Source organism: Harmonia axyridis, chromosome 1, assembly GCF_914767665.1.
Source record: "Harmonia axyridis chromosome 1, icHarAxyr1.1, whole genome shotgun sequence".
Lineage (NCBI taxonomy): Eukaryota > Metazoa > Arthropoda > Insecta > Coleoptera > Coccinellidae > Harmonia > Harmonia axyridis.
This window is the reverse complement of record NC_059501.1, coordinates 56,630,096-56,649,710: the sequence shown is the minus strand read 5'-3', so window position 1 is coordinate 56,649,710 and position 19,615 is coordinate 56,630,096. Positions and strand designations below refer to the sequence as shown.

The 19,615-nt window shown below is 31.9% G+C and overlaps 2 protein-coding genes and 2 long non-coding RNA genes across 4 annotated transcripts; 2 read left to right on the top strand and 2 right to left on the bottom strand.

The window, feature by feature from the left end:
* Positions 1 to 1,324: 1,324 nt before the first annotated feature.
* LOC123681741 (dnaJ homolog subfamily C member 1) lies at positions 1,325 to 16,763 on the top strand. Its single transcript, XM_045620015.1, has 5 exons — positions 1,325 to 1,577; positions 1,635 to 1,955; positions 2,107 to 2,380; positions 2,551 to 2,990; positions 16,613 to 16,763. Exons 1-5 carry the CDS (start codon positions 1,446 to 1,448, stop codon positions 16,718 to 16,720), a joined length of 1,275 nt encoding a protein of 424 aa, XP_045475971.1. The 5' UTR covers positions 1,325 to 1,445; the 3' UTR covers positions 16,721 to 16,763.
* On the bottom strand, positions 6,097 to 10,994 carry LOC123681737. Its single transcript, XM_045620001.1, has one exon. The coding sequence runs from the start codon at positions 9,868 to 9,870 to the stop codon at positions 6,145 to 6,147; it is 3,726 nt and encodes a 1,241-aa protein (XP_045475957.1). The 5' UTR covers positions 9,871 to 10,994; the 3' UTR covers positions 6,097 to 6,144.
* Positions 12,678 to 13,316, bottom strand: LOC123681749. The gene is made up of 2 exons (XR_006747716.1): positions 12,908 to 13,316; positions 12,678 to 12,867 (listed from the first exon to the last, which is right to left on the bottom strand). It is a non-coding gene; the product is annotated as an uncharacterized LOC123681749 (long non-coding RNA).
* A 326-nt stretch (positions 16,764 to 17,089) lies between the features above and the next one.
* On the top strand, positions 17,090 to 18,553 carry LOC123681732. Its single transcript, XR_006747714.1, has 2 exons — positions 17,090 to 17,721; positions 18,260 to 18,553. It is a non-coding gene; the product is annotated as an uncharacterized LOC123681732 (long non-coding RNA).
* Positions 18,554 to 19,615: the final 1,062 nt, after the last annotated feature.

The window sequence follows — 19,615 nt, the reverse complement described above, 5'->3', positions numbered from 1 at the left end:
GACCGGGGACTTTTCAATTGGCCTGTTACATATGTATGTAACTACTCAAAAGATGAGACAAGAAAAATAGATATCATAAGTTCAAACTAAGTTTATATGTATTGCATAAAAAGATATAAAAAAAATAATTCTACGCCGCAATTTTCGGCTTTTTGTTTTTCAATGCTCGACTCAAACGCGTTAACTGCATTCGATAAGGATCGCATGTGATTGTTTCAGTCAGTTTTAACTCATAATACACTACGCCGAGCTGATCTCACCAAATACTGAGCATGACCTTGGAACCGTGAATATACGGTTTGGACGTCGACGTGGAAGCATGACCGGGATATCCCCATGGTTTTCTACGCTTGGGATTATCGTAATGAATACATTTTTCGTCTCCAGTCACAATGCGACGCAGAAATCCCCTCCGTATTTGCCTTGCAAGCAGCTGTTCTGTGTTCACAAGCAAACAAATGTCGCGTCGTTCAACATCTCTCGGATTCACTCCCAATGATCCTACCTACCGCTACAGCTATCTATTGCAAAACGGCTGAAGCAAAGTTGTACATCTAATATTTTTTTTTTTTTTATTTTTCAATAATTTTTCATGCTCATGTTTATTTGTTTTCTTGTAGAAAGAAATATTGATTTGTATTTGTACCTGATTTACTCTTGTGAAGCTGTTTACATTCGTGTTAATTTCGATTCGAATTGATGAACCTTATATTTTATCAATTAAATTTATGTTTGTTCCATAAAAACTGAATTCTGATTGAAAAATCGTTTCGAAAGAAAATCGTCGATCTGATGTCATTGCTGTGTAGGAATAAAATAGAAGGCGTTGTCTTGCTGTTATGGTTATGAAAGCTTATTGACTGTCAAAGTGACAATAATTAATTCACTTATATGTAATTCAAAAATGAACACTATCGAATCTTGTGAAGAAAATGACATTTAGAAAACCAGGGAAATCGGCTGTTTTGCAGTTATTCACGAGAAATCGAAACTTGGTTGCAAGGGTACATACAAGACATTCAACCTTTCAAGAAATGGAACTTACCGTTCGCTGAACGGTAAGTGATTCACTTACTGTTCTGCATAGACTATGCTGTTCTGTTTATCTTAGCAATCAGTAAAAATAATTTACCAATCTAGCAACAAACGTGGTAACTAACAAAAGTCGTTCTATCGTGTAAAAAGTTGTCTAACATATTTTAAATTGGCTTTATACCGGTATCTTCGAATATCGATTATTCCTTAGAACATTCTAAGGATTATTCCAACAGCACACAGTGCCACTGCCAACAAACAAACAACAACACTTTATGGTTCGTTTCGTATGACAGTTCCAGTTCCTGTGGTTGGTTCGATTCTAACCTAAATTGATTTATAAATATTGGTATTATCATCACAGATTACCCCTTTTTATTAACGATAATTGTGATGGAATCGTATATATAATGAATTGTTTTTGGATATTTCTTATTTTCATCCCACAAATATGTTCAGCATGGGATTCAGATCAATTAGAAATATTTGATGTCGTCGAAGAAGTACAAGAAAATTTCTATAATCTTTTAAATGTTACAAATGTAAGCTTGTTCGTTCTTAACAGATAATCAACCCATTTATCAACATTAATATTTTAGGATGCTTCTCATGATCAAATTAAATCAGCATTCAGAAAACTTTCATTGAAACTACACCCAGACAAAAATGTAGACAGAGACACATCAGCAGAATTTAGGAATTTAGTTAGTGTTTATGAAGTTCTCAAGACACCATCCAAGAGAAAATATTATGATGACATTCTTAAAAATGGCTTGCCAAATTGGAGAAATGCAGTATATTACTATCGATATGTTCGTAAAATGGGAATGACAGAAGTTTGTATTATTTTATTTACAATTATTACTATTGGACAATATCTGGTGAATTGGGCAGCATATTTAGAGAAAAAATATGAATTGGTAAGTTGACTCATGTTCTTATAGTTTATATATGTAGTCATGCTCTCTTATTGAAAGGAAAAGTGAAAAAGAAAATGTAGCCTGGATTAAATGCTTTATTCGTTTTTAATTAAATGTTTTAATGCTTTATCAATGAGTTCAATTTTCTTAGGAGCAAACCAGGAAAAAGAAAAGGAAAGATAGGGATAAAATAGAAGAATATGTATTGGAAAAACCTTCTTTTTATGACACATTACCAATACAAATACCTCGATTGGCCTGGTTCATTATTACATCTTTACCTTATGCAATTGTTTCTATGAAGTCTATGCTCACTTACCATATTCAAGAAACAATAAAAAAGCCTCCATTGGAAGAACCTCAGGTTGAAATTCCTAAGATTAAAACTGTTCGTAAAAGAAATAAGGGATTTTTAATTCCAGAAGGTATTTCAACTTGGTTTACTTTAATGAGCTATCATTTGGATTGATTAATTATAAACAGCTGGAATAATATGTTCTAGTTTTGATATGATTGTCAATTCTAAATTCTAAAGACTAAACTAATTGAAATTATTTAGAGACAGAATATAGGATTTTAAAATATTTTATTCAAGGTCCAAATTTTGAAACAACTTATAATCCCAAAACTTCCCAAGATTCATCCACAAATGCACCTCTTATCAGTGGTGGTCTCTGGACAGATGATGATCTGGCCGAACTTATTAAACTAATCAAGAAATATCCTGGAGGTTCAAGCAATCGCTGGGAGGTTATAGCAGATTCACTTGGCCGTTCAGTTCCCGAAGTAACATATATGGCAGCCAAAGTGAAAGAAAATGGATATCGACTACCTAATGAAGAGGAAAAAGTTTTAGAGCCTCTTGCTGCCAAAATAAAAACCAAAAAGGACGCTCTTTTACCAGAAGAAACGAAAGAAGTACACAGTTGGAATCAAGATCAACAGAAAGCATTGGAAGAAGCACTCCTTAAATTTCCAAAAGGATGTAATGATAGATGGGATAGAATAGCAGAACATGTACCAAATAAGAGTAAAGTAAGTTATTGTATGAAGGATGATACTTCTTTTATTAACCTCTCCTTTTTTTTTTGATGTTTAAAAACAATACCTCTAAACAACACTTCTTCTGACAACAAGCAAATTTAAAGTTATTCAGCATAGTATTACAGTAAATGAAATTTCAGATAGCTCAAAATATCTCTAAAGGTTAGACTAACATTTTTGACTATTTTATTTGAACTCACTTTAGATGAATTAATATATTTTGAACTTCAATATTTGCATAGTAGTTTTAATTATTTCTGGAAATAGGAAATGTTTAAAAGCTAATGAGAGAGTACAGAGGTGGTTCTAGATATACCATATTTATTGGCTCTGTACTCTATTGTTACCAAGATGCAGAGGTTTTTTATGAATTTTATTCATTTCTTCCTGGGGGTCATAACATGCGAACCCTTCTGTATATTTTCTTCATATTTGACACACAAGCTCAAATTAATTATCAATCAATTAAAATCCAGGTCTGGGTTTAGAAAAAAATTAAGAAAAGATTGTATCCTTCAAACGACACATCGTGTATCGGAATTTTTAAATTAGGTGATCTTGAAGATCAGCTTTGACAATCTATAAATTACCAGATTTTGTTTAAAAAGTCTCTAACAACGAAAGGACGAACCATTTTACTAAAAGTATGTCCCAGCAATATTTACATTTTCTTCATAAGTAAAATGGTAGTATATATTTAAAAAATTGTAAGTAGGTACCCTTCTCCAGTTAATCGTGCAGCTAAAATATTTTTAATTTTTTTCGTTACAAGTAGGAATATAAGGAATGATTTCGCCTGCAGCTATAGAAGGTTAAACCAATGTACCGGGTTTTTCACCATAATTTTCAAATGGAACATCCTGTATATTTTTCTATATTTGACTAGCTCTTTTTCCCCTGATTTCGAATATATAACATATGTTCGGCCTATCTCTCTTATTCTGAGTATCACAGAGTTTCAAATTTTAAGAACCACTTGGCAAGCTAAGTAATCAGTTTTCAAGTGGAAGGCCGCGACAATACAAAATGCCTTTTTTTGAGTTATCTCGTAAGCAACATTATTATTATGACTTTCGCCTATACGCGTAGGATTTCTCCTCGCCGTCGGCTTCTCACTCCTCGCTAAGAGGAACATTCACTCAATCCCAGATATTTAAAATATCAGAAGGGTAGAGCTCGGTCGTGTCCGGTCTTTGTGGTCCCCCTGGTTCTCGTCGAACTTGCGATCCTTGGACCTGTCCTTCGCTTCCTAGGAATTTTCTCACCGTCCTTGCAGTACCTAAATGAACAGCTTTTTGCATTATATTACATATATAATTATGTTTTTTGTTGAGAAAACCACGTTTTTAAAAACGAATTTATTTACAAGGAAATATGGAAATGAACAATAGGATGAATCTAAGATGATTCTAAAGCTGATTATCTATCTGACTGACTGACTATAACATATTGTCTCCTATTTATAACATTATATTTTCTTATCTTAATTGACGCCACGCGTCGAACCACCTGCATTATGCTGGTGTAAGCAAAATGCAGCACACTGATATGTGAATCTAAATGAACAATACAATATTACGTCAATTGATCAGAACGGGATGGAATCCTGTAATTCCTCCCCACCTAAGTTAAAGTTATCACCTTTAATAGGTGTGACTTTAGCAAGTCTATTATTTTTCAAATATTTAAAAATAAGAAAAAATATCAAAATCAATATTATTATAAACATAAGAATAAAAATTAATGAATATCCTGGTTGGATGTGCCATTCTTCTAGGTCTTCCAACTGGATGTCAGGGATGTCTTCTTTCTTGAAGTTCGAACTGGGCTGGTTCTTCATTGGATGAGCCATCTTGGGCAGGACAATGTATTTTTCTTCCATAATCGTAGAAATGGGAAAAATGTCCTTTTGTGTGTTTCCTACAACACATCTTGAACGAAGGATTGCCGTTGGGGGTATGAAATAATGTTTTGTTTGCTGTGGGCATTTCTCTTGGACTTTTTCATTTTTTATTGAGAGGATATTTCCATCTTCTAGAAGTTTCAAGTTAGCTTGTGGGACTGATACAATTCTTGAACAATTTTCTTTGTGATTTTTCAACAAATTTCTGATGCATTCTGGAGGCTTGGATAGTAGATCTTGATCGCATAGGAAGTCTTCTTCAACTGGGTGACATTGACTCGTACTCCATAGTAATTCTTCTTCTTGTGAGAGCATGTAGGAGTCGGTTAAGGAAAGGGATTCATTATTTTGGGAAAGAAAGTAAAACTTGTATAATTCGTATCCCTTTTCATGAATGGTTGGAATAGATATAAGAAATAGTAAAATTTTATTTTTGAAAATTACCTTAGTATGGCATAATTGATAATAGTCTTTTATATGGTGTAAGGGAATGATACTTGAATTTTTGATTACTTCTAAAAACTTTGAATAGGGTAAAATGGATTCATGCAACAAATGTAACCTAGCAAAACTAATTGCAGTTTGAATTTCATCCAAAGTATTTTTAATGTCTTTGAGTTCAAAAGTCATAAGATGCATTTGCTGAACTTCTTCGAGTGCTGGTACAATTTTCAATAATTCAAGATTATCATGCATTTTCTGAAATTTATCAATATATTTGTTTTTCAAATCATTAACTACAGTAGCGATCTTCTTTTGATTCCTTATGAGGGTTTCCTCATTTTTCTTTATACTATTAAAATAATTTCTGTATAATTCTTCATCGTCAGAATCTAAGGTTCCAAAGAGTATTTTTGAGATTTTGCCTCCTAAATTAATCAATCCTCTCTTAGTCCGTATTTTTTCATTAACTATTTCTTCGAACGATTCAATATTTATTTTATTAGACTCTTGCAAATATCTATAGTTTGCAGTCTGCGAAAAACCTAATGGTTCCTTCTTAAATTTATCTATTTCTTTCTGATATGCCAAAATTACATTTTCTATTTTATTTAAATCAATATGATAAATTAGTTGTAAATTCTTTTTTGTTATGTAAGCTTTTCCTAATTGAATGGGCAATACATTATTTTCAATTGGAATAATTTCTAGTGAATTAATTATCTTCGTTATCATTAAAATTATAATTATCAATGTAAATGAATGGTGATCCATGTTGAATCTGAAAATAAAATTTGAAAGTTACTTCTTTCGTTGCTTCATAATTTTCTTATGATAAATATGTTTATTTTTCGAATCTTGAATACGATGTGAGTCTATTTCACTTGCGTCGATTCTTTTGAACGCTGGGTCGAGTTTTCTTGTTTTCGGATTTTTAATATACGTTGGATTTTCATTTAAGGGACGATCAGCAGATCTTTTCTTATTTGTTTTTTCTAAACGGGCCAAGTTTTTCTCTTGTCGTTTTTCTAAATGTTTTGAAATATCGTTGAAATTTTCTAAGTAATTTTCAACATAATTTTGAATTTGTTCATTATGAGTTCTTTCAATGGGTAAAGAATAATTTAAATCGGCTTTGATGATTTCCATTGGAGTCATCTCTAGACTCGAATGATTTGAATTATTATAACTTAATAAGGCTTGAGCTAATTTATTTTGAAAAGTCAAATTTTTATTTCCAATTGTTCTCAATTGTTCTATGAGAGTAGAATGAAATCTTTCAACTAATGCGTTTGAATTTGGGTTATAATTCGTGATGTAATGTATTTCGATTTTATGGACTTTGCAAAAATCTTGTATTACATTATTTTTAAATTCGATCCCATTATCACAAGTAATTTTGTTAGGGATTCCATAATGACTAAAATAAATTAATAATTTGTCCATAATTTCTGATCCTGTCTTTTGTAACAAAGGATAGCATTGTCCAAATCTGGAAAAAGAATCTATCACGCTTAAACAATTTGTTTGATTAAATTTAATCGTGTCACAGTAGACATGAGTAAAAGGTTTTGTACCAACGGGATTTGGTTTAAATTGAAGTTGAACTGGAGTTCTTTCATATTTAGATTTTTGACAAATTTCACATGTATTTATATAATTCTGAATATCTTTATTCATATTCGGCCAATAATACTTTCTTTTCAAACTTAATAAATTTTCGCGTAATCCACGATGTGAAGTTTTGGTTTCATGGAATTGTTTCATTCTAAGGAGTTGTTCCTCCTTGTCTTCAACATCTTCTACTAATGTTCTCGATATTTTCAAATCAAGGCTCTTATAATCGAATTTCTCTTGCAAAATTCGTATAAGAGGTTTTTCTAATTCTAATGATTTGAAGTATATTGTATAAGGACTTTTTGGACGTAAATATTCTCGAATAAATCTACATAAATCTGTTTCGACAGAATTTACTGATACAAGAAATCTTAATTTTTCTCCGAATAATTTAATTTTCGTAACATCATAATTCGATGCTTTTTTAAATATGACTTGTAAATTCGCGGAGTTTATACTTCTCTCCGTATAAGGTATTTCAAAGATAGGGTTTTCTATACTACTGTGAATGGTTACATCATCGTGTATAATCACGTTTGAAGTTTCGAAATCAATTATATTTTCATCTTCATTTTCATTGGAATCATCATTTTCGCATTCACCTGCATTTAGTAATTCCAAGCATTCATCAAGTTCTTCGTCAGTAACTTGATTAATTATTGACACTAAGTCATCTTCAATACCATTATTTATTTCTTCGATTTCGTTCAAATCATTCATTTGCATATTTGATGCTTTGATTTGCTTTATTTCATTACCATTCTTATTTGGTAAATAGAATATAGTAATTTTTATATTCAAATTCAGAAAAATATATTTTATCATATTAAAAATTGTAGACCATTTCAATCGGTCTAATCCGCTACTTATACGAGGTATTGCTAAATATTTTTCATTATTTATTTCACAAATTTCTCTCAGTTCCATTAGAGATTTAAATACATTTTCGTACGTAGGTTTATCATAATAATTTTCTTTCGTTATTAAATAATAAATATTCCTATTATCTTTTCGAATCTTGGCAACTTGACCTATCATTTTATTTTGCGATTTCAGTTTTTCAATATTTCCGTATTTATTTTTAAAACAGACGGCTATACCTCGACTCATGTGGAAGTCTTTAGAAACACAATGCGCTAATGCATAATTTTTAGGGGCTTTAAATAAATTACCTTCTTTCTCTTTTACATTTGGAGAATCCGTTATTTCATTTATTTCATTCAGCTTTATAAAATTTTCAAAATTAATTTCATTTTCTATAACAATTCTGCTCAATGCATCTGCATTATTCATTGAACCTTTTCTGTATCTAATTTCATAGTCAAATTCCTCTAATTTAATTCGCCATCGCATAAGGCGAGAATTTGGTTCTTTTAATGAAAATAACCAAGTTAATGGTTTATGATCCGTATAAATTATAAATTTTCTTCCGTACAAATAGGGTCTAAAAAATTTGCAACTGAATAAAATAGCCAAAAGCTCCTTTTCTATGGTGCTATATTTTATTTCCGATTGGCTGAGAGTACGACTAGCATACGCTACAGGTAAATCACCTGGTGGAGTACCTTGAGAAAGGACTGAACCGATTGCATATCCGGATGCATCTGTCGTAAGCACGAAAGGTTTATTAAAATCAGGATAACATAGGATTGGATGGTTTAAAAGGTTACGTTTCAGAACCTGAAAAGCTTCTACATATTTTATATCATCAATATCAATTTTCGCTTCTTTTTTTAAACACGCAGTTAAAGGTTTTGCTATCTTTGCAAAATTTGGAATGAATTTTCTATAATATCCTACTAAACCAAGGAAAGATTTGATTTCTTTCGGTGTTTTAGGAATTGGAAATTTAGTTACTGCTTCTAATTTTTTTGGATTAGGTTTTATTCCTTCTGGAGTTATAATGTGACCTAAAAATTCGATTTCTGTTTTGAAGAAATGACATTTATCTAATTGAATTTTCATATCATCTTTCATAAGTGTTTCCAATATAGTATGAATATCAGCCAAATGCTGTTCTACTGTTTCTGAAAAAATAATTATGTCATCCATATAAATATGACAAATTTTTCCTATATAATCTTTCAAAGTATTATTCATCAATCGCTGAAATGTAGCTGGTGCGTTTTTTAAACCAAATGGCATTCTTAAAAATTCGTAATGTCCATTATCTACAGTAAAAGCCGTTTTTTCTATTGATTCTTCGTCCATTTCGATTTGATGAAAGCCTGAGGCAAGGTCAAGTGTCGTAAAATACTTTTTATTTCCTAATTTATCTAGGATACTATCAATTTGGGGTAAAGGATATTTATCATCAATTGTTTTATCATTCAGTTTTCTATAATCGATGGCCATTCGCCATTTTACTTTTCCTGATAAGTCCTCTTTCTTTGGGACTATAACTACTGGGAAAGACCAGGGGGAAATACTTGGTCGAATAATATTTTTATCTAATAAATCTTTTAGTTGTTTTTTGACTTCTTCCCTGTGTACTTCGGGATATCTATAAATTTTGCAATGAACCGGAACATCATCGGTTGTTCGAATCTTATGTTTGATTCTACTAGAAAAAGATAAAGGTTGATTGGGTAATTGTAATACATTTTCGTTTGTTTGTAAAATTTTCATAAGTTGATTACTTATTTTTGATTCTAAATGAGAAAGATCCACTGGGATTTTCGTTGGATTTTGACATACTTGTTGGTATTTGAAAGGAATGTTGCAAAATTCATTTTCTAAAATTTGATCTTGAAAGTTCAAATTGATTCCATACTTGTTCAAAAAATCTGCTCCTATTAAGCCATCATAATTTCTATGAAATTTATAAAGTACAAATGGATGAGTATCTTCTACGTTAAATTCAGAAAATAAAGGCAATAAGACTTTTTCATTTGAAGTGTTTTGTCTCATACACGCGGTTAAAGTGGTTTTTTCTTGATAAATATTATTTGGGCAATTATTATACGCAAATTTGGGGTCTATTAAACAAACTGAACATCCACTGTCAATCAAAAGTTTACATTTAGGATAATTAAATTCGATATAGGGAAGTTGATTTGAATGATCAATACTATTATTTAAGTCGATTCGTTTCCCGAGGCTAGTTCGCAAAAATTTCGTTCCTCAAAATTTTTTGAAGTCGAAGCGTCGCCAATTACGAATTTTGTGGGAAATTGTTTTGATTTATTTGAATTCGAGGTTTTCCAACGACCTCTATCATTTTGTTCATAATAATTCTTTTTATTCTGACTCGAATCTAATTGGGTTAATTCCTCAAATGTATAATTGGGAGTTTGTTCATCGGCATAAAATTTCTTATTTGGATTTGTTGGGAATTGCGTCGAATAATTTGGACGTTTTTGTGCAAAGTTCCTAGTTTGGACTGACATTTTTTCTGGTGGTGTATTAATTCGTTGGTTGGGATTTGGTTTAAAAACATTTTGATTATTATATCGTTCCGTCTTTGGATATCCGAACACTTGTTTGTTTGTAGGGTAATAATTATTATTTACTGGTCTCTGAGTGTACTGAATAGGTTGTGAAGGAAAGTTAGGAACGGAGTTAGGATTATAATTATTTCCGTAACTATTATTTGAGTAAAAACTTCTATAATTATTTGGAATATAGTTTCTTTTATTATTATTATTATTTTGAAAATTATTTTTCGTCCTTCGCGATTGAAAATTATGTTTTCTACTTTTATCTAATAAATCATATTGCTCCATGTTTGACAAATAATCTTTAATTGCATTTATGGTTTGGTCAAACGTTAAGGCATTATTCGCGATTAAATAAGTTCTAAGTTCCGTTGGTGCATTCGAAATTAACACCGTTTTACAAATTTTCAATATATTAGTCTTATACAATTGTTTTTCTTGAGCTGGCATCGTGTCAGCATCTATTCTGTAGTTAATTCTTATTTTCATCGAAATTATTTCATCTATAAAGCTAATCATATCTGATTTCTTTTCTAAGAATTGTAATTGGTGAATCAACACATCTAAATTGATTTGATCACCAAATTTATTATTCAAAAATCTTTTCAAATGATCCCAATTATCGGGGATATCTGAGGTAGAAACTTCAGCAAGTGCTCTACCGACTAATTTTGATTTAACTAAAGCTAAACAGTATTTTTTAATAAGTTCATTTTCGTTACTGAACATACAGTGGACCCCCGATAATCCGGCCCCTGTCTAATCCGGCGCCCCCTGTAATCCGACATGACAGAATTATGTTTGACAATCTTTGCTAATATGTATGTATAGATCACGCAAGTTTGAACAGGTCACAACTCGTACGCGCCACCGCTATTGTGCTCGACGCGTATGCATTGTTTTACTTAGTTTGAATTTGACTACTAGTGATAGCGGTACGGCCTAGCGTACGTTCATTGTTTACTACATATTTATTCATTGTGTATTAGGTATATGTAGTACCTAGTAATGTCGTCACAAACCCAGAAGCGAAAGCACAAGACATTGACAATTAAAGAAAAATGTGATATTTTAGATCGCTTAAATCGCAATAAAACTTTCAGTAGTTTAGCAAGTGAATACGGCGTAGGCCGATCTACAATTTATGACATTAAAAAAAACCACGAGAAAATTAAGAAGTTCGTGTCAACTACTGACTGCGGGCCAGGCAAGAGACAGCCACTCAAGAAAGCTGAACATCCAGAAGTGGAAGAAGCTTTGTACATGTGGTTTCTTCAGGAAAGAAACAGGCATGCACCAATTTCCGGACCCATGTTGGAGATGAAAGCAAAGTTTTTTTATAAGGAAATAACAAAGAAAGTTGATTTTGTGGCCAGCAAAGAATGGCTAGAACGTTTTAAAAGTCGTCATGGCATACGTTTAATGACTATTACAGGAGAGAAACTTTCTAACGATGCCACCTGCATAGAGCCCTTTAAATTAAGATTTTTGCAAAAGGTGAACGATTTAAATCTTGACCCGTCACAGGTGTATAATGCAGACGAATCAGGGCTTTTTTGGCGTGTGATGCCTAACAAAACTTTCGTTTCTTGTAACGAAAAAGACGTACCTGGACGAAAAGTGAGTAAAGAGCGTGTAACCATACTACCATGTGCTGACGAAGATATTATAAAAGAGGTTTCTAATAATACAACAAACGATCAGGAAGATAACGACGACGTGATTGCAACTGCTCCACAAGTCACAGATCAAGACGCAGTTAACGCGTTTGAGCTAGGTTTACAATGGGCTGAAGAGAATGGTACATCCTACAACGAACTTTTACTTTTGAGAAGACTGAGGGACAAAGCTCTGATCTCGCGTTATAACAACCTTAAACAAACAAAAAATTGATGAATATTTCAAAGCTTCATAATTTGATATAGTATTCACTACATGATTTTGATTAATAATTCTTGATTATTTTGGTAGATATGTATGTATGTGCATTTATGCTTATTTTTATAATAAAACGTAAGCTCTCAATTGTTATTTAATTTACTAAATTCGACTTACATAAATTAAGTCTGATTTGTACTTCAAAGTACATACATATGTACGTATAATATATTGACTCTCGTCATTAGATATGTAATTTGTCGAATTACAAGGTACTCTTTCGTAAAAAAATCCGGACTATAGGGGTCTTAGGCAGTGCTCTATAATCCGACAAATTCGATAGTCCGACACTGCCCTGCATAATGTTTGCCGGATTACCGGGGGTCCACTGTACTTAAATAACTTTCTACGTTTTTAATAAAAGAATGGAGTTCGTTCTCCATTCCTGAAAATTTAGGAAGGAGTGATCCAAACTTTTCTGCAGTTGATAAATCCATTTTAACTCTAGCTACTTTCTTTTCTTTCTTACCGTGGAACTGTTTAAAAGAAGTAATATTGATAATTTTAATGATCGGTTTTTATAATAAGAAACCTAGGAAAAACTTTGTGATCGGTTTTTTATAATAAGAAACCTAGGAAAAACTTTGTGATCGGTTTTTTATAAGAAACCTAGAAAAAACTTTTATACAAGTTTTACGCTCAAAACTTGGGAAAAGGTTGACTATTTTTGGGCCAGAATAGGTAAACTGGGAGTCAGTTAGAAAGGATTGCTCACCTCGTTGATATTCCTTGTTTGAAGTTGAAACTGTCCTGGGCGCTACTCCAGTGATCGAGCCTCTGGTTTTCTTCTTAGGGGTTGCTTCTCACCTTAACAGTTGAAACTGATAGTCGAAAGAAAGTTTTTATTTTTCACTTCTACGACCGGCACAATATTTCAGATAATACGTCGCGAGATTCCCGTCGCGCTATTATTTCCGAAATATTTAAAGAGATCCCATCCTCGTCGCCAATTATGTTTTTTGTTGAGAAAACCACGTTTTTAAAAACGAATTTATTTACAAGGAAATATGGAAATGAACAATAGGATGAATCTAAGATGATTCTAAAGCTGATTATCTATCTGACTGACTGACTATAACATATTGTCTCCTATTTATAACATTATATTTTCTTATCTTAATTGACGCCACGCGTCGAACCACCTGCATTATGCTGGTGTAAGCAAAATGCAGCACACTGATATGTGAATCTAAATGAACAATACAATATTACGTCAATTGATCAGAACGGGATGGAATCCTGTAATTATATACTCACTAAGTCCTAGTTCTCGTTGATATCATTCCCCACTGGAGCTTTATCTGAAATTCGAGGTCCCTATATTTTGAAAATTTTTTCGGCCTCTTTTTGACGCATGTTGTTGTTATTAGGTATTGCTACGTCGATGAGTATTGCTGCCTTATGATGTTTATCAACTAGCAATATATCTGGCCTCTTGTGAGGGACTGTTTTATCAGTCAAAACTGTACGATCCCAGTACAGTTTATAGCGTTCATTTTCCAGGATGGTTTCCGGTCGGTACTTGTAGTATGGCACTTTTTCAGAATGAATTAGTGTTAATTTAGTTGCCATTTCTTGGTGTAGTATCTTTACTACTGCATCATGTCTCTCTTTATATTCATTTCCTGCAAACATTTGACATCCACTTGATCTTGGATGGCTAAAAGAAATCCTTCCGTTTCTGGATACATCGCACCTGATGTAAGCCAATAGTTCGACGCTTCAATGTCGACATGATCCTGGTTCACTTCGTTGAAATGTCGTCCATGTAAGGGCTTTTCTCTCCATCTTCGCATTTTTTCTTGGATTGTCTGGTGGTTGTATGACAATTGCTCCTTGTGCAGTTGTAAAGGTGTTGATTCGTCTGCTTCACACAGTACTTTGTAGATCTCTGACATGCCTGATTTGTCTTTGAAGTATGTTCGTAGGCATTCAATTTGCCCATGGGCAAGTTCCATGATGTCCAGCAGACCTCTGCCTCCTTTATTCCTCGGCAGTGTCGTTCTCTCAATGCTACTTTTCGGATGGTGCTTGTGTGCTTTCGTCATCAAGGTTTTCATTTTGCGTTGCAGGTTTTCTATATCTGTTTTGGTCCATGGAATGATACCGAAAGAGTATGTAAGAATTGAACATGCATATGTATTGATAGCTCTTGTCATGTTCTTGCTGAGGTTTGTTTTTGAAATTTGGTTGCTTCTTCTAATGAACCTTGTTGTTAAGTCTTCCTTCATTCTTTGATGGTTTATTCGTCGGTTTTGTTCCATTCCTAGGTATTTATAAAGATCGTCTGATTTCATTGCTTCTATCTCGTTTCCATTGGATTTTTCCACGCACTACGCTAATAGTACGACACTTGTCCAATCCGAATTTCATACCCCCCTCCTTCGAAAAATATTCCACCAGTTTGACCATAATTTGCAAGTGGTTTTTGTTGCCTGTTATAAGTTTTAGGTCATCCATATACATATAGCAAATGATTGAGTGCAATAGTATTTCTATTTCCTTTGACATTGAAACCTTTTTCAGTAGCATTCAGTTGTTTGGAAAGGGGGTTCAGCGCCAAGCAGAACCATAAGGGACTCAATGAATCTCCTTGGAAAATTCCCCTTTTTATTGGAATCTCTTTAGTAGTTATGTTCGCCGTAGAAAGTTCGATATTCGTTCTCCAGTTGCACATTGCATGTTCAGAAAGTTTATTGTAATTGGATCGATCTTGTATATTTCCAAAATTTTTGTCAGCCACCCATGTGGAATAGAGTCGAAGGCCTTCTTATAGTCAAAATATGTCATAAAAAGATTTCTGTGTTTTTTGAAGGCGTGGTTGCATTGATGGAATCTATTATCAGCAGTTCCTTCGATCCTAGTGCATTCTTGGAACATCCTTTCTGCTGTGCTGTCATATTATTTGTCTCGCAATGTTTGTAGATACGAGATGCTATACATGATGTGATTATTTTATATATTGTTAGTAGACATGTAATTGGTCTGTACTTTGATGGATCCGCTGTGTGTTGCAGATCCTTCGGTAAGAGGTGAGTGCCCCCTGTTGTTAAAAATTTGGGCATTTCCGTTGGATTACCTATAATCCAATTATTATTATTATTATTATCAACAATATATAACATTCGTTTGCCATATTCATATTCATCGAATATTCACTACACAGAAGCGGAAAAATTTGAAATATTTATGTGAAGAACAATAAAAATAAGAAAGCTACAAGGAGAGAATATATGGAGTTGCATCCAAACCATCCAATTCCAATTTATACTGCAAAACGTATGTCATATCGTTGCTTACGAACTGAAAAAAAGGCATTTTGTATTATCGCAGCCTTCCACTTGAAAATTGATTACTTAGTTTGCCAGGTGGTTCTTGAAATTTGAAACTCTGTGGTTCTCACAATAGAAGATTTAGACCAAACGTATGTTATATATTCGAAGTCAGGGGAAAAAGAGCTAGTCAAATATAGAAAAATATACAGGGTGTTCCATTTGAAAAAAATGAAGTTGCAATCAATATGTTGTTCACTCAGTATATATTTCATTTTGTGAAATCATTTTGAAAAACACTAGTCGATTTCATGGATCTTTTGTAGAAAACATTTTTTTGTACCTCTCTTAGTAACAAAGTTAAAGGGGGGATCAAACTATGGAGAAAAACCCGGTACATATTAAAAATTTATTTGGTAATTTTGAAATAATTTCTAAAAACTTCACTTTTAAGTTAGAAATTAGTGCAGTAAAACTGTCTGCGCAAAAATGTAAATAATACGTTTCAGTTTGTTTTTTTGTGCTTTTTTAAAATATGCAAATGGATTTTCGAAACTCCGGCATACCTTGTGTTGTTTCAAGGATACCATCGTTTCGTAATTTTCTGTTAACCAGGACCTGGATTTTTTTTGTGGTTATTGAGTAATTAATTTGAGCATTGATAAACATGTGTGTCAAATATGAAGGAAACATATAGGAGGGCTTGGTGGTTATGATCCCAGAAAGAAACGAGTAAATTATACATAAAACCTTTTATTATGTATGTCACAGTAACCAAGACAGTCAGAGCCAATAAATGTGTTATATTTAGATTTTTTTTTTATTTTGGTGCCTTCTATTTGTCTTCTACTTGTTTCATCACGCAGATTCTTGTAATGCTAGTATTTGAAAAAACTAAATCAGTCAGTAGAAACAAGTCTCTTTTTTATATATTCATGTAGTCAAATGTAGTTGGTTTCTATGATTTTAAGTTTGAAATAGATCATTTGATATCTTGATTTGCAGGAAGAATGTATGTTAAGGTTCAGATTCTTAGCCGAAAACTTGAAAAGGCAGAAAGGAAAACAACTGGAAGAAGATTTGGAAAAAGCAAAAAATAATACAAATGAGTAAAAAGTGGAAATTATTTGAATTAAATAAAGTATTTTATGACAAATGTTTAATTTTTTTCCATATATAGGCGGCTTATTGCCAAAACCAGACATTTTGTTAGTTTTGTGTAAATGAGGTTTGAAAGTTTCTGCTTCCAATGAAACAACTTCATGAAAGAAAACCATATTCAATAGCCATTGAAACCAGAATGACTATATATTTTAAGAAATTCTTTGGTTTTTCAATTCGGAGGCTGTAGCCGACAAATCAAATTTTCTGTTTGAAGAAGCTTGATGCAAACATTTATATTGTAATTTGTTTTCTTTGATTTGCTTTAAGCTTCAAAAGCCTGCAGTATCCGTTAGTTTGGCGTCTTCGCTCCCAGCAAACCATGTTGTTATATGCGCCTTCCCGTTACATAACATCCCTAAGAAATGAGGTATATGTATACCTGATACATCTCAAAACTAATGTATCTGATACATAACATTTCATACATCCATGAAATTATTTGACTTATTCATATATCATATATGTAACATTGTTATATTACTGAAGTTACGTATATGATACATCTTCCAGCATCCCTAAAAACAATATAACTCTGATATCTACTAGTGTATAATATAGTTACATATCATATATGTAACATTCGCAATATATATTTTACATTGCTAATGTTATGTAAAAGCTATGTAAATATAGCATATTCATGATATATTACTCAGATCTATACAAGTACTCTTATAATACATAACCTTTATTAAAGTTGAACTGTTTAGAGATTTTTGCCAGGACTAGTGCAGTGAAAAGTGATATGCATTTTCTAACTTTTGATTGTTAGTTAGAAGTGATGAACTATAATAATAATAATATTCAATATTCTTTGATTTTTCATCAATTCCGGATTACTTTCATCGTGGAAATATGTGAGATAAGAAGTGAAAAACTGTAATAATAATATTCAACATTCGATGATTTTTCACCAATTCCAGATTAGTTTCATAGTGAAAATATGTGAGGTAAGTGAATATAAGTATACTTCGACAACGTAACTACATTTAAATATATAAATGCTGTTGTATGTGCCTTTCATTTTGCTTTTGTACTTGCATGCCTGTTAATAGCATAGGTATATTTGCTGCATGTTTTTGTGGATCGTTAATGGAATGTGTGCATGGTTTCTGTCTTCTTCATTCAAATTATATGCATTTCGATATTTTTCCTTTTTATGGTAATTTGCATTTGGGTGTATATAGTTCTGAAGTAGTACCACAATTGTTTTATCATCTAAATAAGAAGTATCTGAATAGTGCGCTAGTTTTTACTACTTAGACTATTTTTCTGCTATACTTTATTTATGTTTGTGATGTATATACCTATGTTATTCTCTGCTATTCGTGAAATTAAAACATCTAGATTTCATATATGCACAATACACTTTTCTTCCATCATTATTAATGACCAATGTCAGATCACATAAGGATGCTTTTTGAAAAATAGATTCTGATAAGTTTAATCAAATGTTTTAGTATGATATAAATAATTTTGCTGTTTCAGAGTGAGGAATCACCTCCTGAAGTTTACTCATGTATTCAAAACTTTCATAACTTTATATTACCTCGTTACTGAGAATTTTAATTGTAAATACCATTTTTTAATAACATTCCAATATGTTTAGGTTTTGCATCTCAATCTTTTATCCAATGTGCAGACTTTGAGAAGATAGATATCAGCCGAGTGGATAAGGCTGGCCACATTGAGGATCAAGAGACAAAAATAAGTTTTGGTTGATGTAGGTACTTTGATTACATTAAAAATTTTAAATAATTCTATGATCTTTCATTTAACAAACACCCAATAGTTAAATTATTAAATCCTGTTTTACTATTCATAAATTATTTGTAATATTTCAAATGTGGTGCATACCAAACGTAGGAATCTGGTTTTTGTTGAATTTTCTAGGTTCAAAATAATAATATTGTTGACTAAAAAATATCTTTCTAGCAAAAAATGAAAGATGGAGTTTAAATATATATTTTTGGAATGCACCTTAATTCATAAGTATCTCTTTTCATGTAATTTATAAGTGATATATCTCTTATTAATTGATGTTGGCTAGATACCAGCAGTTTTAGTTTCAATTGGTATTGTGTATCATTTGTTATATTTTTGTTTGGAAGGTATTGAAAAAAATTCCAACAAATTCACTAAAACATAATTTGTGTGGTGTCGGCATATTTAGATTTTTTAAATGTAGTTTGATTAGTTTTTCCTCCAGAAAGAATTGTACAGGTATGTATTGTTTTTGAATTGCATAGAGAATTTACTTCTGAGTACCTATATGTAATATAAACATTCAGATAACTATTACATTTTTCTTATGTCTCTTGTTTGTAGCAGATATATTTCTTTTGGTTATATCACATAGAACGGATAAATTTTTTTATATTGATATTACTGAGTATATATTATGTAATATAACCATATATAGGTTGGCCCAGTTCTTGTAGAGTAACTTGGTGTATTCACTTTTAGGATGAAAGCGTCATAGTCACTTTATAGGTCAATAAATTCACAAAAACATAAGGAGGTTATTGACATCAGGTTGTTCAAAATTAAAGATTTTATTGATAAATCTGGTAACTTGAACAACCTCGATATAACTTCCTTATTATGAAATTACGACCCATATTCATATTATGTTTTCATCTTAAAAACTGAAAACTCTCACAACTGTTATTCTACAAAAAACTGAGCCAGCCTGTATATATTTATATTACATAAAAAGGATGTACCATAAATATTACAGATGTAATATACCAGCGATGTATCATGTATGTTACATGAAATGTAACAGCTACGTATATGATACATAAAGGATGTACCATAAATATTACAGATGTAATATACCAG